This window comes from Hydra vulgaris, chromosome 06, assembly GCF_038396675.1.
Source record: "Hydra vulgaris chromosome 06, alternate assembly HydraT2T_AEP".
Lineage (NCBI taxonomy): Eukaryota > Metazoa > Cnidaria > Hydrozoa > Anthoathecata > Hydridae > Hydra > Hydra vulgaris.
Window position 1 is genome coordinate 30,303,352 of NC_088925.1, and position 25,185 is coordinate 30,328,536.

Consider the following 25,185-nt stretch of genomic DNA (forward strand, 5'->3'; position numbering starts at 1 on the left):
GATTCTGAAGCTGTTGATTATTATATGAAAAAGTTCCAGCTAGTTGCTGACATTGTAGTTGACGTTTTATTGAGTTGATGTTTTCTTAATGTTGCCATTATACTTTGACTATTTGACATGCATTTTATTATCTTACTACTTGAATTTACTATTTTTTGACTATATATATATATATATATATATATATATATATATATATATATATATATATATATATATATATATATATATATATATATATATATATATATATATATATATATATATATATATATATATATACTGTGCAGCAAGTAGTGGACCTTGCAAAAAAAATGTATAGCGAGTAGTCGAACTAGCAAAAAAAATTTACAGCGAGTAGTGGAACTTGCAAAAAATATTACAGCAAGTAATGGAACTTGCAAGAAAAAATTACAGCAAGTAGTGGAACTTGCAAAAAAAAATGTACAGGAAGTAGTGGAACTTGCAAAGATATGTACACGGAGTTGTGGAACTTGCACAAAAAAATTACAGCGAGTAGTGGAACTTGCAAAAATATAAAGCGAGTAGTGGAACTTGCAATTTTTTTGATAGACCGGTCTAGCTTACATTCACGTCGTGTCTATTGTTAACAATGATTCTTATATAGTTTCATTAAGGGAATTTAATATCTTAATCATTAACTAAAAGCCAAGATGTAAACTAATTAAAATAATATTATAAAACTTTTTTTGTTTTTTTAAAATTTTTTTCAGGTCAGATGGCGAACCATCTATAACTATCACTAAGCATTATGTGATGTATTTTGAATTTTGGTAAAAGATATTTTTATATTAAAGTTTATTATTTTAATTACATTTAAATATTTTTTCAAATCTCATTAAAAATTCAGGTTGTAAAAAGAGTGGGGGGGGGGGGGGGACGATGACACACCTCCTTCCCCATCTACACCCCTTGAAACAAAGGGTGCGCTACTAGTGATGTTGTAAAGTAGTAAAATATAATTTTTGATTTGATACTAGATTTCTTTTTAATTATAAAGATAAATATTTATAAAAAAAAAGAGTCATTTTTGATAATAGGGCGTTTGAAACCATCACCCTTACATCCACCCAAAGACAATGATAAAACTTCTATATTTGACTGTGGTCTAATAGCTAATTACAAAACATCTTGTATATAAAAATTTACATTTTCATTAAAAAAAAACACTTTTTTATAAATATTGTTAGTCTTAATTGCCGGTATAGATGGTGGTTTTGTGCCCCTCTCTTGCCCCCGGATACGCCCGTAATCTAGAAACCTTTATAAATTTGTAGATAACTCTTGTATCTATCTTTTGATACCAAGATATAAACTTTTGGATAAGAATTGATTAAGTTATAATAGTTTTAGTTAATAAAAACTTTATTTTGACCACAGTTACTTTAAGGTGGTACACCAGGGAAAAAATGAAACTGTGAAATATTATATAAAATGTATCTTTTTGATGAAAACTTGTTTTAATAAACTGTTATAATTATTTTTATTTAAAAAGATAAATTTTAAAACTTATTAAAAATGCATAATGGCGGAAAAAAGAACAACAAAGGCTGTATTTCAAAACATAATATCTTTATCTAGTGAAAAGATTATGGATTAAAAATCGATACAGTTATAAAACAACTTATTATATACCGTTTAACCCATGCATTTTTAAATTTTTTGAAAATTACTCTTTTTATCACGAATTTACTAAAAAAATTGAAAATTTTTGACTTCCTCTATAGATTTATAGCAATAACTTTTTATCTAACCAAATCCAAGAAAAACCCATGGGTCAACCGGAGCATCAATATTAAATAAACATTTCCTGAAAATTTCAGCTCATAAACATAAACTGTACTTAAGTTATCATGTTTTGAATTTTAAAAAACCCTAAAAAAACATTTATGCAAAAAAAACAAGAAATAAAAAAGAATAGATCATTTTGAAGTGTTAAAACTACTAAAAACCACCAGCTACATAAAATTCTTTTTTCTTATCCTGTTCAGCATCACGGGAAACCATTTTATTTGATCTTAAAGATTTTCTTCTACTTTTTCCTTCATTATTCGATTTTAAATTCATTTGTTTAACACGAGCAATATTTGCTAAAATTGATTTTTTACAAGTTACTGAACCGATTAAACCATAATACTTTAGTACATTTAAGACACCATTTGCACCATCATTGTAATGGATCACTGCTGAATGAACACCCATTTCAAGAACATTTTTCCCTACAAAGTTGTTTTTGGGTACACGAGACCATATCAAAGAGTTTAATGCTTCATTACCATTCTGAGTTTCACCATGCAGGCATTTTTTGAGTAACTCATCAGCTTGTAGGTCTTGGATAATAGGAAGAATTAAAGTCTTTATCCATGGTGGAATTGACATAGATGAAGTTATATTTTTCTTGCTACTATTCCAGTACTTACACCATGTTTTAGTTGTTGTTCTAGGGCAAAATTGGTGTCGATAATCATTATCAGGAAAGCTAGTAAAATGAAAGAGTATAGCATAAACTGCTTTTTTCATTTGGTATAAATCTCCTTTATTGGCTCTAATAGCCATACCATAAAAATTTTGCATTGAATTTATAAGTTTTTCTGTCAACTTTCCTTTACCAGAAATAGGTGTTTTTGTTCCTTTGTATTTTTTAACCAAATTACGTAATCGTGTACCCAACCTTTTTTGGACGTGACCAACACATTCCAGTTTTTCTGGTATCACTTTAAACTCATGATAAGGATCAGCAGATAAAACATCGTTAAAAGATGATGTATCTCCATCACCGAGATATTCCGTATAAATCAAATTATTCTTTTGAACAGATCGCTTGAAAATATTCACTGCACCAATAGATTCCATTGCTCCAGAAGATTTATGATGATTAATGGAACAATCATGTCCTACTTTCCAAGAATCAAACTTTGGTGAATGTTTTCTCTTTTCCCAAATTTCACAACCTTTGCAGTGTTTTGAGAGAACTTCTACATCAATACACTTACCACCAGATAATGCAGTAACTACTCCATTCAATGACATGTGCCCACATTTTTGCCAAGAACCATCAATCGAAACACGTATTTTTGATGGTTCATTGGTATCATCACCATTTTGAAGCTCAGTAGCAGCTTTTTTCATACTATTATTTGCAACTTTTTTGTAAGCTGTCATAACATCTTGGCTAACTATATGAAATCCATTCAGTGTCAAACAATTTAAGTTCATGCATCGAGAAAACGATTTCATAGAACTAAATCCACAACCAATTTCTCGAAAACCAATAACTGCATGCATATTTACTTCAAAAGTTTTTTTTTTACTTTTTTCTGGTTTCTTTTTTGATAAAACTCTTAGTGAAGTGTAAGTACACGTAGACCAGCCACAAGCTGAGCAGTTCATATTGAGTAAATGAGAAAAACCCATTCTGTGACTTAATTTATCTTCAATTAAAAGAGAAGAATAACAGCACTGACAAACTGTTTTTGAAATCAAACTTTTTAATATGGTAAAATTAATCAAAACGAAATAGTTATCAATTTGTTTATCATCAAAACTTTCAATACTATTGTCAGTAACTAGTTTCTTAGCACTGAGACTAGTTGGAACAACTGATGAAGATGGAGATATTAAAGGCTGAACAGTAGAATAATTTTTATTAGGATGACATCCATTCCATTTTCTTTTAACTTTTCTAAATAAATTTTTTTTACTTGACATCTTAACAAAAAAAAATCAAATAAGCAACAAGAATGTTTGTGCTGTTTAATAAGGCTTGTGACTTCTATCAATGCAGTTTAGACCGGGAAAACAAGAGCAATTCTTTCTTGATGACTTTATGCTTTCATCTCAAAATTGCTATTGAAAAAACAAGTCCAAAATCACTTCCAAAACAAGTTAAAAACTTGTTGCTATGAGGTTGCTAGGGAGTTTTATATGATAGTGGGGCTCAAGTAGGTCAAAGTTAAGCTATATATTTAAACAAGTATGTCGAAAGTTTTTTTTAAAAGTCAACTTAAAGGGTCAATCTTTCATAAAATTAAAAAAAAAAAAAAATCAAAAAAATTTTTTTTTTGTCATTTTTCTTCCTGGTGACACCTTAACAAATCCTAATATCAAAAAATCGATACTTAAAACGTCATAACTTTTTGTAGGGTGGTTCGGTTTTGAAAATTTTTTCACTTTTGGAATATTGAAATGAAGCTCTTTTTAATGATATATAACAACCTAGAATTTAATGAGTTTAAAAATTTTATGTAACATGCCTAATATGATGCCGTATGAACTGACGAGATTTTTAACCACCATATTGGTTAATTATTTTAAATTTTGTTCGGTTTGCTCCAGTTACTTATCACAAGAATACTCAACTATACAACAATGAGTTATTTTTGAAATCTATGGACATCAACTTATTAGTAAATTATTCAAAACCAAGATTTTCATCACGCATGGTAATAATATACGGATTTTAATGCACTCGTCACTACGTTTCGTTAATATCACCAAGATGATATTATCATGACACGATGTCACCAAGACGTAAAATAAATATATTAAGACCCAGCTGTTTGTTTAAAATTTTCCCCTTATATAGTTTTATATTTTCACTTGAATAAATACAATGACTTCAAGTATTAGTTTGAATGAGCTTTATTGCTTTTACTGTGGTGTTGACAATATACCGTTGTTAAGGTACATATTTTATTTTAATTTGGCAAACTCATTATTTAAAGCATCTTTGGTGTTTATAAATCGTGGATAATAGTATGTTATATATGTTAACAATGAATATATTTTTTTAATTTGTATAAAATAATATTGGTTTTAAAAAATATATATATCTTTTGAGTTGATATAAATGATTTTTCATTAAAAAAAAAAAAAAAGTTTTTTTTTAGTACTTATTTTTGTAAAAGTCTCTAAAACTTTTAGAATAAATTTACTAAAGTGCTTCTAGTAAAAATACTTTAGTATATTTATTTACACTGTTTTTAAACACTTTTAAGTTGCTGCATGAATCGTTTTTGCATAGCTACCAGTAGAGTAAAAACTAAGTTCTTTTTTATAGTTAAAAAAAGTGATAAGTAGTGATTTTATTAAATTATTTATTTTTTCAATATGCCATAAAGATAAATATTGGTTTAGACAGCCATGGTTAAAGAATAAATAAAGTTTGTTAATTATATTTGAGGAAAGGTACAGCATAGTGCTGTACTAATATTAAAAGCTATTTCAATGGTTGGCTTTGCTAATGATTTATTGATATACTTACTCTACTTGAAAAGTAGATTGGCATATTTAACAGTGCCAAAAACTTTAATAATTGTTAAGTATATCTATTATAATATAGATATCTTTAACAATTTAACAATGCTAATAATTATGAGTAAACTGAAACTCAAGGAGAAGCAACTTTTCATAAAATTAGTAATCAGTTTTTGATATAAATAATTTTTTTTTTTAGATTTTAAAACAAGGTTACATTTTGCAATTAAAATAAGAAAAAGTATGGCTCCATGTCAGAACATTTGAAAAACCACACTTGAATACAAAACATACTTGAAACTAATATGTTTCCATGCCAACTACTATTTGGTCTGAAAATGTTTTTATTGTTGCTTTTTTTTATGAAAGCATTTCAAATAATGGTTTAAATTTTTTATTTTAGGTTTAATGTCCGCAGTTTCACACTTGTTTGATTAGGACTGAGTTTGATAATGCTATTTTTTAAATTTGTATTAACCTGTTTTGCATATCATAACTGAATATTCTAACTGATACTACCATTAGAAAGTCAAGAATCACTATATATCATATATATCATATATATATATATATATCATATATATATATATATATATATATATATATATTATATATATATATATATATATATATATATATATATATATATATATATATATATATAAATAGACAATTTATTAGTATCAATGTAAGTTTTTATTTTTACAGTTCAGAAAATGTAAGTTCAAAGAATGTTGTAAGACATAAAATGAAAAAATACAGTTATATAAATATACTTTTTTCAGAAGATAAATGACAAAATTATCAAATCAGCTTTTTTTTAAGTTTTTTCTTTTACCCTGTTTATGAGCTCCTAGCCTTGCATTTTTTTAACAAATCATTTAGCAACATGCCACGGATCAAATTGAATTGAAAAATATATATTGTTAAACCTTGGATCTACTTTCAAAATTTTTATATTTGGACATGATGATCAGTAGATATAAAATCAATTTTCATTTCCGCTTTTTTAAGTGTTATTAATAATTGAATAAATCCTGCTTTTTCCATACAGTTAGAATTATGCACTTCTGTCACAGATACTACAACTGTGTCAATTATATACCCAGACTCAGTTTACATAAATGTATATGAACAGTATTTTGCGTTATGACCAGGATTATCACATCTCCTATCACCAACAAGTGAAACAATCTTTCTGGTTTGTAACATTTTTATCAACCACTTACATGATGAAATTTTTTTTTTCATATCATAATATGTTTCAGAAAAAAACTTCATGTTTGCCATAAAAGCAAAATGTTCAAATTTAGAAAATGGGATTCCTGAAAATGCAATCGATGTTGACAAAAATAAATTACCTAGTCCTTTTAAATTACCAACAGTCAGCTGAGATTTCCATTCTACTTTACAATTACAATTTATTTTAAATGTAGCTGTGATCTATTACCTTTAACTTCCTAATGTTTGATCTGTCAACAGGAGCACCACATGCTGGACAGCAACGTAAAAGTTTGTACAAGTTTTTCTCAAAAACAAAGTGTCCAATGATTTCACTACATACTTCTTGATTTTCGTCAACGGCTGACATATTGAAAATGCAGAATATTTTCATTTTGAGAGCTTTGTGGAGAAGATAAATGTTCTGCAGATACTTCCTGTACATGAATATGTATATACATGCATACATACATACATACATACATACATACATACATACATACATATATACATACATATATGGATCTTATTAGGACCCCATATGGGGGTCCTAGCTAATTATAGTTATTTAAAAACTGAGTTTAATTCAGGCCTAGTTTATGACTTGTTTCTCCATCGGTAGGTTTATCAGGAAGCTTCCTGATGAAAGAATGCTAACAGAGAAACAAGTCATTGAAAAAAAATTTAGATGTAAAGTTTTTTCACTAATATATATATATATATATATATATATATATATATATGTATATATATAAATATATATATATATATATAAATATATATATATATGTATATATATATATGTATATATATATATATTTATATATAATATATTTATATAAACATATATGTATATTTATATATATGCATATATATATATATATATATGTATATATATATATATGTATATATATATATGTATATATATATATATATATATTTATATATATATATTTATATATATATATATATATATATATATATTTATATATATATATATATATTACTTACTATACATTATTAAGTTATTAAAATAATTGACAAAAATATAAATTTTGGAGTTTACTTGCACTTTTCGTCATTGCAATGTATTATAGTAAATAAGTGTTATACTTAATGTCATTCCAGGAACACACCTGTGGGATTCTAGAACCGGCATATTAGATTTTGTACTTTAAAAATTTGAAAAATGCATACTTAGGTATGAATATTCTTTTTTTTCAATCATTTGCAATTAGGCAGGGATTATTTTACAAGCAGTCAGGCCATCAGGTATGATTCGATTTGAGGTTCTTTTTGAATTATTTATTTAATTTAGTTGTAATGGGAAGAAAAAGTGTTTTATCTCCATGAAAAGGTGTCAGATTAAGGTTCTCTTGGAGAATACAGAGCTTATTCAATGTCAGATTAACTTTTAAATGATTACTTTAAAATGTGGGGTAGCTCAGAACATCGTTTTAAGCATAAGAAAGAACATGCAGCATGGTTCATCTGGTAATTCGAAATGTAAAGGAAAATGCAAAAGAAGGCAGATATCTTTATAACAAGATGATCGAGCTTTGGTAAGCCTTTCTAAATCTAACGTCAAGATAACATCACACAGGTTGATGGTTCAAACAAAAACTTTAGATGTTCAGATGAGTAGCAGGACTGTGTAAAGGAGATTAATTGAAGCTGGTTTGAAGGCATACCAAGTAAGAAAGAAATTAAAATTGACCGCGGCAATGATGAAGAAAAGATTCTTATAGGTTAAACATTTTCCAATGTGAACAAAGGATGACTGGGAAAGTGTAAGTTGTCTGAATGTTTAATTATTTTACACTGCCCAGCAAAATAGTTTAAAATTTGATTAGTGAAAATTAAATTAACTTAAATATAAGTTAAATTACTAAAATAGGTATAACTGTAAGCTTACCATAGTAGTCTGTGTAATCCACTGTATAATGTGTATATGCGTGTTTAAGGTATGTGTTTCTGATGAATCAACACTGAAAACAATGGATAGCAATTGCCTCTTAGTAAGAAGAAGACCAGGTGAAGTTTGAAGCGTGATATCTTTCAAAGGACATGGATGTCTATACATTTTAGATGGCATGATGAATGTACAACACTACAAGAAAATGATAAAAACTCATCTGATTCTTCAACTAGATGATTAATTTCGAATTGGGAACTGCATTTACAAGCAAGAGGGGCACTCTGGCAAAACCTTATCAAGGATTACTTTGTGGACATCAGTATGGAGGTGTTGCCTTGGCTGAGAAGTTATCCTGATTTGAACTATGAAATTAAAGGGATATAGTATAATCTGAAAAACAGAGTAAATGAGGTTACCACCACTAACAAACGCGACCTAGTTGAATGCATTGTCCATGTGTGGTTTTACAATCCGGATATCGCACAGTTAATTGCTAAATACTATGCCACTATGCCAAATAGAGTAGCAGTGCTTTGCTAAAAGCTAAGGATGGTGAAAACCAAATACTGAAATCGTGTGCAATTTGAGTAAATTGTAGACTGTACATTTATATTTGCTAAATTTGAGCTTACATGAACATGAGAAGTAAAAACCAGTGCATAATCTAGCTTTAGTTTTGCTAACTATAATTAATAATCTATTATCAACAAAAATTACTTTGGATTTCCCCTGCAAATAGCTCATAAAGTTGGCAACTAAAATTATGTAATTAATTTTTCACAAAGCCTTCTAACAACATCAAGTAAAAATGTTAAAAAGAAACAAAGTTTAATCCCAATAAATAAAAAAATTGTTTGGTATAACCACCTACAAATGATGTTACATCATTTGCTACAACCTTTTCTTGTGGCTTTATAACCAAATGTTTTATTTAAATTCTAAGTAAAATGTTTAAAATAAAAACAGCAAGCATATGTTTTTTTATGTAATGTAACCTAAATTATTTATGATAAGTAATTATGTATAATTTTTAATAAATTTTTTTTCTAATATTAATTTTAAAAATGAATAAGTTTAATTTAAAGATTTAAATTTTCAGTTCAAAAAGATTAAAAAACGTAATAAAAAAAGAACTTTTTGTGATTTTGAAATGTTTCTCTGAAATGTATGCCTCTTTGACTATTAAAAAAAAATCTGGTCTTTTGTATTATATATTTCATGTCTTTTTTGCCATTATTTAATAAAAAGTTATTCAAGTTTGCATTAGTTTTCTTCAATCTAAAAATATAAACAAGATCATATTTAATATGTTTACTTGAATTAGTATAATTAGTAAATTTATATAATTAAATGTAAATAAAATATACAAATATTAAAAAAGATACATAATATTATTTTTTTAAAAAGGTTTTCCACACTATTGAGTGCTTTTTTAAAAGAATTCTTACTATCTTTTAAAAAAACACTGAGTGCTTTTTTAAAAATACAGGCTCTAAGATTAAAAAAGAAAGGACTAAATCTAATTATGACATATAAGTTTTTCAGCAAATGTAATTCTAATGGCATTTGTTTAAATTCAGTTATAAACAAATATAAACATATTCTTTGATGCGTTTTTTAAATTTAAGTAGAGAAGCAGTATTCGTAAAAGCGTAAAAAAAATTTTGTTAACACCACTGACTAAAAAATCAAATTTGTTACCCAACCTAATAACATTTGATCAAATAAAATACGTTCTAGATTTCCAATAACAAATTCAAATACAAATATATGGTATCAACATTTTTTTAAATACAAATACAAAAGTTTTTTTTTAATTAAGAAAAAGTATAAAGATTTGTCCAAGACAAGACTGTTAAAATGGTCTACTACATAGAAGAATGAAAACAAGTCTTCTAACAAATATGCTTTAAAAACTAATTTTTAATTTATTTTAGTGTTAAAAATGAAAAAAACAAAACAACTAGCCTCTTGTTATTTTCCAAAAAAACACCAGTTAACCTTGTTTATGGAGCTGCAAATACATTTCAATCAAATATAAATACAAATATTTAAAGAAATTTTAAAATACAATAGAAATATACCAAATTGATTTATTTTTACCAAAAACAAATATGTATTTGACTCCAACCCTGTTGATAACTATTGAAACTCAGCTGGGAGGCTGTGAAAAGTTTAGGCTTATCAGCATAGGCATAGAGTTTTAGTTTTCCCGGATGGGGCATAAACTATTTTGTAGGAGTTGAAAATCTAAAATAAGAAATAAAAAGTTTTTTCAATGAGCATAAAAATGTAATTTATTTTCTCAAGTAAAATGTGTTCATGCGTATGGAGGCATGAAGATCAAGAGTGTAGGCAATATCGCGATGGCAATTTAAAACAGCGAGATTCAATCGCTCCTGAGATATTGTAGAACACAAATAAGTCTTTAACCTACGAAGACAAGAAAAAGAGCGCTCACACGTACATGAGGTGACAGGTATACATAGTAAAATCTTTACCAGCTTCACAAATTCGGGAATCAGTGGAATTATTTGAGAAAGGATACCATCATGGTCTACAAGCTCATTCAAACTGATTCAAAATCAATTAGTTGAATATTCTTAAATTTTGCATGATCCACAAATATATTGCAATGGAGTTGTAGCCTTCGAAAACCTTCAAAGTCATCTTTGTAAAAAGCCTCAACAAATCCAACTTACAAGCACTGACCAATGAGAATTTTTTTTACATTTTCTAAATACTCAGTGGCCTCAGTGTGTTCGAAATGAGTCGCAAGTCCCGTTATAATACAATCCAGAGATGCATAAAAAAGCTGGTGGTAGTGTTCCTCTGGAGTCGTAGCAAAGTATTTAACTCCACTTCCAGTAAATTTTGATGTAATTTTACGTTTCCGTGGCATCTCTGGTTTGTCAAGTAAACTACACTCTGCTGCTACAACGGCTGCACCCCATAAGACTTTAAAGCGAGGATCACCCCAGGCTTCTTTTAACACCTCCTTAAGTGTGTTGATCGTATTTCTTGCTTTGAAAAAATTAAGCTGCATGCCTAAAATGATTTTCAATAAACGTTTAACATTATAATTTGCTTAAAACAATATATTAAAAAAATATATTAAAACTGTGAAAAAAATACACTCCAAGGTAAATATTGGAGTGCTAATACAGCACTCCAATATTTACCTTGGAGTGCTGTATTAGCATCCTCGATTATCGTGAAGATCATGCGCAAAATTTCCAGTTTGAAAAATGCGTCAAACTTACAAAAAAATTCCAGATAACCTGCTGCTTCTGACTTATTTTTGGCTGAATTATCAGAATGATTTTCAAAATCCTCTAACCAGTTGATAATGGTGGAATAGTTACTCGTAATAGATATAATAGGCAGTTTTCTAAGGATCCATCGAGTGGGGCAAAATGGCCGCAGTGATGTTCCGCTTTCTACATCCTCTACATTTCAAAATTTATTGAAATATGCCAATCGTTTTGGAGATCCACCGGCAAATGCGATGAATGATTGGACTAAATTCATAATATTCCTGATCTCTGTTTGATTTTCAACAGAATCTTGTGCTACCAAGTTGAGATTATGAGCACGGCAGTGCACGTAAATTGCCCGCTCTTCTTTCTCCTTCATTAAAGTCTGCAATCCATAGATACTTTCAGACATAGTAGACAATCCATCAAAACATTAGCCCCAACAATTTTGAATCAACAGGCTAAATCGACACAAAATGTCTATCAAACAGTTTAACAAAGTTGAGCTCTTGATGTTCTCGGTTTGATAAAATCCCTTAAAAAGCTCCTCAATTTTAAATTTTTCATTAACAATCCGAATGCAGATCAAAACTTGTTCTTTTGCGGACATATCCGTTGTTTCATCGGCCATCAAACTACAGAATTGTGATTCCCTTAAACTTTCGCATAGCTTATGAAGCGTTGCATGAGCAAAGTCTTGTAGGATTTTGTTTTCAATTTCAGGCAAGAGCCACCTTTGCTTTTCAGGACGATTCAACCATTTCTTCAGTTCTAGAGAATCGTATGCTCGTAGTTTGAGTAGCATGCGAAAGTTTGAATTATTTTCAACCTTTCCACGAATGGCAAGGCCTTGCGTTCCTTAATACATTAAGAAGAAATATTTAGTTATCCAGTAAATAAATTTAATGATTGATAGTTAATCTAAATTTTTCTTAAACAAAATTGAGGAGTTACCAAATAAAGAAGTGTTGTAAATTTTTTTGATAAAGCCGTACAATTATCCATTATTTCTTTATTTTGGTGATGATTAAGCTGTTGAATAATGGTTGATTCCAGTGTTGCTGAGGCAATTATACTAACAGACGCCCTATGGAGTACAGAACGCTTGCGAGAACCAAAAATTTGTAATGCTTTCTTCCAATTAGAGAATCCGTTTAAAATAAAAGCTTCATACAACTTTTTTTCTTCTGAACTACGAGGTAAAGGCATTTTCATTTGGGTAGCTTTGATGCAGGTAGAACAAAAAACCTTTTCTTTCTCGCTGTCATGTAAAACCCATTTATATTTTCCATTCCAGCTTAGAAGTTATTAGCATTTTTAGATTCAGAAAATAATGCAACTGTTTCAATTTGATTTTCTTTTTTTGAAAAGTATTCACTAATTTTCTTCATTCTACAACACCGTACAACTTATTACTTAAAAGTCAATGTACTGTTGAACAATTAAAAAGTTTCTTCAAAAACTTACACTTTTTTTAATTCAAATGTTTTTAATTCAAAACTTTTAAATAATTAATACAAATAATACTGCCAAAGTTATCAAAGAAAAAAAATACTAAACGAACATTTAACTCACGCAACTCTTTTGTTTATGTAGTTCCGTTAATTTGCTTTTTGTTACCTTCTTACCGATCTCAAACTCCCTTGAGGCTCATCAGAAGCGTGGAATTTCTGAAATTCGAAAAATAATATAAACTTTTGAAAATCAACATAGGTATTTGCGGAAGTATTACAATCGTTTTTAAGTTGTGATATTTGTTAATTTTAAAGTATATTATAAATTTTATTTTTTAAACATTTTTGAAAGCTTAGTGAATTTTCCCGGGTGAAGCAAAGCCCCAGCGACAAATTTCCAGATGGGGCTCGAGCCCCAGCACGTTCTACGCGCTGGGAGTAAGATGATTTTTAACTAAATTGTGCCAACTTAGCACTTTTAAACAAAAATGTAAAAGAATGACCCTACCCCTATAGTTTAAATTTTTGCAAAATATATTTAAAAATATTAATGCAAATAGTTTTACATTATTTTGTACATATTTTTATAAGGGGAAGATGCGTTCAGTAAAAGTGTATGTCTAGAAATTAATAAAAGGATTTAAACCAATTTTTGACCAACAACTCCAAACCCCTAACCCCAGCCATCTTTTTTATTGAACTTTTTTTTGACCAAATTTAATCTAGTTAGTACAATTAATAAAAAAAAAATATTGCAGCATTGAAATCTGTTTTAAAATGAAAGAATCGGAAGAGTTAAAATCAAAACTGAGGGCTTTTTGGTGTTAAAGAACAACGCTTTCAATAAGTTTCCAATAGAAACAATTTAAACAGTTGTGCTCTTGGTAGGCATTCATATACAAACAAACAAACAAAAAACATTCTCAAACTTTTCTTTAATTGCTGGTTTTAATATATTGCCTAGTTGGAAACATCTCAGAAGAAAACAATCTGAAGTAACACCAATCATGAATTATCTTGAACTTTATTCTTGTGTTTACTTCAGTCTATTTCAGGCTATTAAACTGACAATGCAAAGGATATTGGAGAACATTTTTTTAGATATAAACATTGAAAATATACTAATGAAAATAAAATTTGGATTTGATGGTAGTGGAAGCCATGAAATATTTAATTAAAAAGATAATGTTAATGCTAGTAATATCATACTAAAAATGTTTTGTCCATTTTTACTTGAAACAAAAGATTGTTTGTTAATATGGTTGCAAAAGTCACAAAATGTCCCACTTAGTTACAAGGCACTGAGTCTTCAAATGTGAAAAGAATCAAGAGAAACTCTTCAACGTTGTCTGTTTTTAATTCTAGCATTCAAAAGTTAAAAAATAAACGTTTCTTTATGTTAAAAGAGGGAAAACAATTTAATGTAAAGGTGAAAGTGCAGTCATATATGATAGATGAAAGCAGCAAATCTTTTTTTAGGAGTTGGAGGTGCACATTGTGATCTAGGCACATGCTCAAAAGATCAGCGTTTGAATATTGAAAGAATCGAAAATGGTTTTGTAATCAGTCGAGACACTATAACTATGAATGAAATATTTAACCAATTTGAACAAGAAGACAGGTCTTTACTTAAAAAAAACCCTGATTATATCACAAGGACCAGAAAAACCTTGTGATATAATCAGGTTTACCTGATGTAAAACCAATACAAGTAATTTGGTATCTTGTAATAGTGTTCATATTATTCTATATTTTTAATATGTGAACATTAGGGTGCATCCAACGCCCCATACATTCAAAAATTGATCTGTCCCTATTCTTAAAACTTTCTATTGGTTCTCACAAGAAACCCTGTTAAATTTTTTCAAAATTGAATAAGATTTAGGGGGGCCACCTCAAGTCTGAAACTTGCAACAAGACCCTAAACAGAAGGAAAAAAAGTTTTTCAAAAGTATGTCATGTTGGGTCTCAAAAGAAGCGAAACATAAAAATTTCAAAAATAACAAAAATTTACACAAGAATTATTATTCTAAGTTTTATTGCATAAAGATTATTATTTTTTAACAAAAAATTAAAAAAAACCTTTTTTTTCATGTTTTTGTCAAAAAAAATTTCAAGGTATTTTTCACAAAAAAATGATAACTATTTTTGAAATTTTTATAAAGTTTCGCTTCTTTTGAGACCCAACATGACATATTTTTGAAAAACTTTTTTTCCTTCTGTTTAGGGTCTTGTTGCAAGTTTCAGACTTGAGGTGGCCCCCCTAAATCTTATTCAATTTTGAAAAAATTTAACAGGGTGTCTTGTGAGAACCAATAGAAAGTTTTAAGAATAGGGAAAGATCAATTTTTGAATGTATGGGGCGTTGGATGCACCCTAGTGAACATACTTGATATTAAAAATTGTTTCATATTTTTATAGGTTCTTCATGTTTTACTGGGTACATTTGACCGTTTCATGAAGACTGTTGTACATTTGAAAGCTAGTGTTTTCGATTGGTCTTAGTCCCCATTCAGTGCTTCAAATAGATTTCTGAAGCAAGCAGACACTTCATTATAAAAAGAGATGTTAACATAAACAAGTATAAGATGGGACTACCCCGATACAATAGGAAAAGGAGGAACAGCAACAACCGGTTATATAGCTAGAGAACTATTGCACAAAAATCATATAGGGATTTAATTATTACACAATTGCCTGTTCAATATTATGCAACATTTCAAAAGTTTGAATTGATACTCTCAGTAATTCTTTGAGTATTTTCCTCAAAAATAAAAATTATGTGGATCAATATAAAAACTGTTGTACAGATTTTTATTTATTCCTATTTAATGAGTTTCCACCTGTTACAAAAATAAATTTACCTGGAACATGGATCAGTATAACACAATCACTTCACAAACTGATTGGTTATTCTTGGGAGCTAATTTTGAATAATAAGGAAAGTGGTTTGGGAAATCTTAATGATTCAGGGTTAAAAAGTAATAGCAAAATATTAAGATTGATATATACTAGACTCTCAAGAAAAAACTCCTAAGATGTCAATTTAACAGACATCATTAACAGAATGTGAGTATCATTAAATCAAATTCTTTTTGACAAGAGATACAAGTCAAAATCATTCTGCAAATTTTGGTATGAATTAGGACATTCTGATAAATATTGTCATAAACAAAAAATCTCTTATAACATTGTATCTGAAGAAAAATACATATAAATTTTGAACATTTATATGTATTTTTGTTATAACCTATAAGCAAGCAAATTTTATGAAATTTTCAATATTTTTTTTTTAATTATGACCTAAATATCCTGCAGCAAAATTATTTTTTTCCAAAAAATCTTTAATCAACCCCATAGCACTTTCCGTTCAAAAATTATGAACCAGTGTCCATGAAAACAGCTGTTTGGCCCCCTGTGCTGTCTTAGGAATACTCCATAGTAGGAACTTGGTTTAGACTAAATAGTCTCTTAGCCATGTTGCCACGCTCTTTACATTTCTGGTCTGAAATAGCTGTTGTAGTATGGATTTAGAAACAGCTTGAGCTCCAGGTTTATTCCATTTATCAAACTTTTTCATCTGCCAGTATGTTTTCATATCCTAATAATTGAGGTTGAGATTTATGTTAGAGCAGCTAAACTAATTCCAAGGCCTGTAGCATTGTTATAAATCTATAAAAACTAAGAAAACTTGTTTTATTTATGCTACAATAAATTATATAAGCGATTTTAAAAGATAATTTCAATATTCCAACTTAAAAAGTCTTTGTATAATGTAAAAATGCTGAACGCATACAGAAATTGCCATTTTGTACGTTATGCAAGCTGCATAACACTATTTACATATATTCATTAGCCACAATCAGCCAATTTCTTATGAGTTGCATATGGCTCATCTAAAGTCACCTTATTTTACTAAGCCTGCCACTTATTACTGGCCACTTAAAGTACCCAGTAAGAACATTAAGAAAGTTGAAGAGCAAAAGAAAGAATACAAGCATGATCTGAAAAAAATAACCATAAAAATCTGTATTATTTTAAACAAAAGATACACGAATCAGTAAGTGCACTAGAGCACATTAGTGATATAGACGCCTAATAGAATTTAAAAAGTCAACAAGAAAATCATTTGCAAAACCTCAAATAACTATTTTCAAAGTGTCTTTGCTACAGAGCAAACTGGTCCACTCAAACACCTCAGCCCAAGAACAAACTGTATCTATCTGTCTAATGAATCAAACATAAACCTACCTGTAGTCAAAAAATTATTGTTACAAGACACCTATATATGTCAAAATCCACTGGTTTTGATTGAACTCACAAATCCTAAAAATTGTGTCTATCTGTTTACACTACCAGCAACACTTCTTTTTAATTAGAATCAATTTCAATTGGAATACTACCAGATGATTGGAAAAAATTAAATGTTGCACTAATTTTTAAAAAAGGAAACAAGCTCAAAGTGTCAAACTTATATTAGTACTCTGTAAAATTCTGGAAAGCATAATACATGAAGAAATGCGATTTTTCAGATAAAATTTTTTATTACCAAAAAACAACAAGTTTTTGATTTGAAGAGGGGATGTCTGACAAATTTGCTTGAATTCCATTTTAACAGAAGTCGTGCACAAAGACATGCTGTGAATGTTATATATACAGATTCCTCCAAGGCATTTGACATCAAAGACTACTTTATAAACTTGAAGTGTATGATATTTAAGATATTCTGAATTGGGTTAAAGCAAGATTAATAGGGCAGAAGCAAAGAGTCATTGTTGATGTTCATACATCAGACTAGAAAGTTTGATTCTTCAGGAATCTCGGAGAACTGATCTTTGAGTTCATTAGTGATCAGTTTTTTGCCTGCTACTATTTGTTCTGTATTTAAACGATCTAATGGACAAAATAGCAAAGTTTTTAAAACTATACACGGATAATATGAAAGTTGTTTTTTTTACATTGATTAGAAAGCAACATGTTTAGAACTATTATACCTTTTAAATACTCTGTTTTGTTGAAAAACTTAGAAAACAAATAAAAAAAGACATGAGAAAGTAAGTAAAAGAGATGAAAAACTCTAAAAAGTCCTGGTAATTGTTAAATTTTTTAAAATTCATGAAATGTACTCTAAACAGTTTTATTGACATTACTTTATAGTATTGCACCCAAAGAGTAACCTGAAGTCTTTCCTTTTTATGTATTCCTCTAATAAAATATTGGATCAACTTGATGTGGCATTCAGCCTAATCATTTACTACTGCAAGCTTTTTTGCTCAAGTAAAGAGCTTGACAAATGACTTAGGCTCTCTCACTCTGGCAAGCCATTATGCCTTTCTCACTCCACAACAAAGGCTTTACCCTAGTGATTTCCAGGAGAAGAAAAAGATAACTCTGCACTTGACAAAATCATCAAGAGATGACATAGTAACAATCTTATCTCTTGATGGTTTTCCAGATTATTTCTGGATAGAGGTGCATAAAGTCATCCTGATATGAAGTTGAGATACAGTTTTATAAGCTATTAGGTCATTAGAAGGAGCCATAGACATTGCAAGTAAGTAAAGACAGTTTGAGGCACTCGTAAATTTGTTTACACAATAATTTAAATGAGAATAACACAAAAGTTTTTTTTAAAGTAGTTCTTAATTTTTAAGTTTATTTTTATTGTATTACTTAAATTAAATTTAAGTAATACAATAAAAATAAACTTAAAAATTAAGAACTACTTTAAATAACTGAATTTTAAATAAGTTTATCTAATAGTTTTTCAAAATATTTTTTAAAAAGAAGTTTCTAAAAGCATCGAATTGAGCAAGTTTTTTTCTTTTGAAAATAAATAAATAAATGATTTTAAAACAAATGAAACTTTACCCAAATGGCACAAATCAAAATGCCTGCCTCTTCTGAAAAGCTCAGTCTTTGTTCTAAGTATATACTTTATATATTTATTAATTTATTACAAGTCTTGTTGTAAATAACAAACGGCTTAGCTCATTAGCTCTTCGTAATTTTGACTTCATAAAATTATCTTTATTTTTTTTTATTATTTAAGGACATAAACTTTTTTAAACTACCGCAATAAAATAAATTACTGCAAAACGAGTTTATTTTACTAATTTAGAAAAACAAATTTTGTAAATGTACATATTGTGGAATGTTTATTTTGTTTCAATTTTTTATTTAATTTTAAATAATTAAATTTACTTTTTATATTATCATTTAACATAAATCAATTTCTTTTCTCAACATTTGTATAAATGAATTAAATTTTTTTTTTTGTTTCTTTTCATTATTTCATAAAATAGTGACTTGAAAAACAAAATTTATATCCTGGTCACCCTAGATGAAGAAAAACTCTGATATAAAACCCTCAATTATAGGTATGAAAATGCCAAAAAAATAAGGAGTTTGTAAACTTTGGGTGGTAGTCTGCAAAACAGGTTAACGCCAGGAAGGGCTTCTGGCTGTAAAAAGTTGCTTTAACTCTTCCATAACGTTGTTTGTAAATAAGAAAATGGCATTATGGAAACTAAACAAGTGTGAAACCATGAAATAAAAAAAAGATTAAAGAAAAATTATTAATGGTTTTTTTAAATTTTTGTTTAAAACCAATTCAAAGAAAAATAATTTTTATATTGAGGTATGACACTGTTAAACCAAAGTACATGCTAAATTACTTAGGTAAAATTAATATGACATTGTTGAACCACAGTCCACACTAAATCACTCAAGTGAAATTATTAAAGATATTAATACAATATTTTATTTTACTTTTGTCAATTTATGGAAGTTATGAATAAAATTCATTTGCAATAAAATGATAAACAACTATAGAGTTTTTTACTTATAAACATATAAACATACATGAATATGTTTAAGAGTATATTTATATGTATGTTTAATTTAAAACTATATGGTAAAATTTTTAACTTCAATTTTTAGGTGTGTTCAATGTAAAAGTATATGGTACTGCAGTCGGGAACATCAAAAAAACCATTGGAGTATTCATAAAAGTTTTTGTAAGCAGAAAAAAAAAGAGCTGGTTTCTTTGTGTGAATATGAAAAAAAAAAAGTCTCCCAATACTCTCATTCCCAGCTAAATAAAACTCAAGTACCTTTTATCTTGCCAGAGTCCAGTCAGAGAGGTTTGGAAAATACTTTGTCAAGCTCTTATTTGGATTCAACTACATTTGTAAATGTTCCTATATATAAGCAACATTCTAATAATGTACATTTTCATCCTCAAGACAAAGTTCCATATGGTGTTGCTACAAACAAGAATTTTTTAAATAATTTATGCATTTCTAATGTACAACAAGATTCATCTATAGGCAGTTCTAGCCCAATCTTATCCCCCTCAAAGTCAACAGAAAATTATTCATTTGCAGAGACATTGTTTGCATCCGAAAATTTTCTGGGTTCCGGTGATACTTTAACAAATCTATTAGATAACCCAACTTTAGATGTCATAGACTTTGGTGATGCTGCTAGTTTATATCTTGATACTGTCAATTTACATTCCAATGATATTAAATTTGAAGAAAAATTGAATCAGTTGCCCTTTCAATCTAGCTCCATAAATAATCCCTCGCAAAATTTACCTGACATAATGTTAGGTAACAGTTTCCAAAGTAACCACAATTTATCAAATCCAACTTTACATTTTTCTAATAAGTTGTACAAAAGCAACCAAATTAATCAGGATTTAGAATTTCGTAATATGTTGTGCCAAACCAGCCACAATATATCTAATCAGGCTTTACATATTCGTACTGAGTTGTATCAAAGAGGCTACTGCATAATTGATAATTTTTTAAGTCAAGAATTTGCAAAAGGAGTTTTAGCTGATGTAAACACAGCATTTGTGTCTGGTGCAATGCAAGCTGGTCAAATAGTTAATAGAGTACATAACAAAGACATACGTGGTGATTATGTTATGTGGCTTTCAGGGCACGAGGAACAGTATGAGTTTATTATTCAACTCACAATAGTTATAGATCAACTTATAGCTGCTTTTAGCAAACTTATTCATGATGTTGTTATTAAAGGTAGAACTCCGGTATGTAAATTACTTTTCTACTTCAAAATATATTATATAAAAATAATATTAAATTAGTTCAATATGCACTTAAAAGGAAATGCAAACATTATTGTGTTAAGGTCATATTATATAGCGAAATGACTAAAATTTTTTCCTCAATTGATTATGGACAGCGAACAACTGATTAGATTTGCCGAAAATACTGTTTTGACATTCCATAACGAGTTCTTGCATGGTCATTAATATTTAATAACTAGGTGATCGGACCCGTAAAAATCAGGGTTTTTGTGAACCAAACCATATTTAAATTTTTTTAATCTTGTATATATTTATAGCAAAAAGATATATATATATATAGCAAAAAAGACTTCTATTTGACTTTTAAATATTGTTATTCACACTTTTGGCTACAATCAACCGATCCTTTTCTTATTGAGCTCAAATATCAAATTCCATGGTGCTAATGTCATCACATATAGGTTTGCCATGACTGGTTATCAAAAAAAATCTTTGTGTTTTCGTTGTCATTTTGATGAATGCAATTGTTTTCATTTTTTTTTGTTGTTGTTGTTTTTTATGTGACCGTCTGAAAAATTTGTAATTTTCTTTTTATCTAATCCATTTTAGTTTTAATAAAATTTGTAATAATATTTTTGTACTTCTTGTATCAACATTATGTTTTATGTCATTGATGATAATGCAAAATGACATAGGCACCAATAAATTGTTAAGGTTATTATAAAATACAACTACGTTATGAAATTTTTAAAAAATAAAATCTTTGAACCTCATCCTGGAATACAAAGCTGTAATTCTCTGCAAAATCAACCAGTAAAATAGTTAGAGATCAACAATCTTGTCAATGTTTGATTTTTTTTGCTGTAACTATTTAGCTTGCAATATCTACATAAATATTAATCAATTTTTGAATCAAAATATGTACTATTTTTAACATAAAATCCACAGTTTGATTACTTGGGATAATTTTATGTTTTTAGTTTTATGATTTTTTCTTTTTAATTATTTTAGTTGCAAAGCTAACTTGTGTTTAATTTTTTTATTTTTTTATTTTTAAAAAACATATTTAAGGGTAAAAAAGTTTGTAAAACTTGCTAAGACAAGGAATTGTTCTGTATAAATTAAATTAATTTTCTAGTGTAATTTACACTATTGCTTGTAATGTAGTTTATCTACTTATTGTAGTCTTTATATAGCCGTCTTTGTATAGTCGTCTTTGTATAGCTTTATATAGCTTTATTTAGGTCAACTATAAGTATTTTTATTGATGCTAGGCAAATAACAGTTTAAGGTTAACCTCCTACCATAACCCACTATTAAATTTTAAAAAAAAGTCAATCAGAGTTTTTCTTTTCCATAGTAATTTACCTTAACTGCAGCTAATGTTGTATGTAATGAATAATAATTTTGGGAATATTGAGGAGGAAATAAAAAAAATCATTATTTTTTCAACACTCTTTGCATTTGCATGAGTAGTTGTATCTAAATTAAAACTGTAAATATGGCACCAGTTTTTAATTATTTCAGAGGCTATTTCTTGTTACCATAATAATTTTTGCTAAATTGTGGTAAAAATAATGCAAACTTATTTTTTTAAATATATTCTTTTTAATAAAAGGTAACTGATTTTTTTAATAAAGTTTTAAATTTTCAGCCGCATAATAATTTTTTTCCCCTTTATTTTAAAAAATGGGCAAAATACTTATGGAAGTGAAATTTGCTATCAGTGAAGTTAAAAGATATCCTTGTACAGTGGCATGCTTGCTCCAAAAAGCCCAAGCAGGATTTTTCTAAAAATCCCTTTTTATGCGGGATGTTACCATATATGCATGATTTGAAGGCCCATAAATAAATAAACACTATGTTTTATAAGGACTTGTAACTCAGAGTAAAGTAATTAGCTTTACATTGTGTTATAAAGCTGGGTTTTATTGCATAAAAAATTCATAGATTTAAAACAAAGGAGAAGGTAGAAAAATTAATGAATAACTTTTGAGAACATAAAAAAATTGCTTATTGCCAGACTGTAAATTGCTAAAACAATATTTTGTGTTAAAAAATATTTTTATAATGTTAAATAACTAAACAATAACCCAAGAAATAATGCAAAAAATACTTTATTGATATTATAATTAATATATATCAAGTTTCGTTTAAAATAAAAGTTTGCCTGATAACTTGTAAAACTAGTAGTTGTAAAAAATAATAATAGATACATTTTTTTTTTAAACAGATATAATAGTAAAACATTTTAGAATAGTATTTTATTTTAAATCATTTCTTTTCATTTTGAAAAAATTTTGACCGCATAAAAAAGTCAGATAGCAAAACATCATTTCAATTCCAGGGTTACATTACAGCCCAAGTATAGCGGAACAAACAATATTTAAATTTAAAATCAAATAGTTTCAATGATAAAATGTTTAAATTGAACATTTAATTTTACGAGCAATATTTATTTAATATTTAAAAATCAGCGATTTCTTTTTGTTAAATACTTTCAGGATTTAAAATTCCCACATTCTCAAAAGGATCCTAAATTCCTTTACAAGCATTATTTATTTCAGAATCTAAAATCTAAAGGTCAAAATTACTTAATTTAACCCTTAATGCAGTTTTTTCAATTTATTACAATCATTAAATTCAATTTATGTGACATAGTAATAAACATTTTTTGAAATTATTTTTTAGGATAATAATAGATAATGTTTGCATTTTAGATAGATAAACAACTAGGTATGATGTGATATACTCAACTATCTAGTTGAGTATACCATATCATACCTAGTTGGAGTATAGGAAGATAAGCAATTGCAGTGACTTACTATTGCTGCCATTAAAGAAAATTTAGCTTAATCTCTATATATTGTTGCTGAACTTAATAGTAGTAGTGTTAGTAGTGCCCTTTCGAGCCTGTTTGACATGGAACCCTTGGCAGTCATTGCAACCAAGGTAGTGACAAGAAATAGTGGCAGCACTTTTTGTTACAAGATAACATGAATGAAAGTGTATGCAAGTATCTAACATACATAAACCTGAAATTATGTAATGTTAAAACATACTGAAAGATGTACCAAGTTTTACAGTTTGACTTTCACTTTAAAACTACATTGCGGCAACATCTGCTTAATTTTGATCTATAGCATTTATTTCCGTTAAAAAAATTATTGTATAGTTTTAAAAATTCGTTTTATCAATGTACCAAGGTGGCTGAGTGGATAGCATAGAGAGTTTCTGAACAAAAAAGCAGTGGTTCAAGTCCTACTATTGGTGACTTTTTTTTTTTTAGTTTTTTTTTTTGATTATTTTAAAATACAAAATACTTTTAAAGTTTTATAGAGATTATATACAAAGATATGTAACGGTATTATACACTTTAACAAACTATAATACTTTTAAAAAAGCTAAAAAATTTTAAAAACATCAAAACATCAGGAGTAAATATTTGTTGCATATGTGTCATGATTGAGATACTTATGTTATTAATGTGCTCAGGTAATTAGTCCTAATAAGCTGTGGACTGATTAGTCCTAATAGTTGTAATAACAACTTATTAGGACTAATCAGTCTTGCTACCCCAGAAAGTGCCGGTGTGGAGGCAAAAAAAAAAAAAAAAAACCCCGTACCTAGAAAAAAACTTTTTTTTGACAATTAACAGTTTTTTTTGCTTCATTTATTTTTTCTATAAATATATGCTGCAGCCGTTTTTCAAAAAGCTTTAATATGCTTATTGCATATTTCGAAAAAAATTATTTTATATAAATAATTATACTTTTATGAATATTTTCAGAACTCTTTGAAAATATGTATTCAATAACATTTGTAGACATCTAAACTAGCTTACTTTGTTAAAAAGTCAAAATTGACTTTTTTTACCTTAAGGCGTTTTGAAAAATGGCTGCTGTATGGATGATACAATGAATATGTTGAAATGAGATAATTAGACACAAAAATTTAAAAGCTCTTAACAAAAGCCACTAAAAAAAAAAATTAAAAGTA

At 28.1% G+C, this 25,185-nt stretch overlaps 1 protein-coding gene across 2 annotated transcripts in view; it reads left to right on the forward strand.

The window, feature by feature from the left end:
• Positions 1 to 4,171: 4,171 nt before the first annotated feature.
• Positions 4,172 to 25,185, forward strand: part of LOC100209808 (rho GTPase-activating protein gacZ) — a 46,977-nt gene continuing 25,963 nt past the window's right edge. Inside the window, exons 1-2 of one of the 2 annotated variants that reach the window (XM_065799825.1) lie at positions 4,172 to 4,704; positions 20,070 to 21,186. In XM_065799825.1, the coding sequence (XP_065655897.1) occupies positions 4,634 to 4,704; positions 20,070 to 21,186 (1,188 nt within the window). In that variant the 5' untranslated portion in view covers positions 4,172 to 4,633. The remainder of the gene's footprint in view (positions 4,705 to 20,069; positions 21,187 to 25,185) is intronic. The other variant, XM_065799826.1, reaches the window with a different exon arrangement.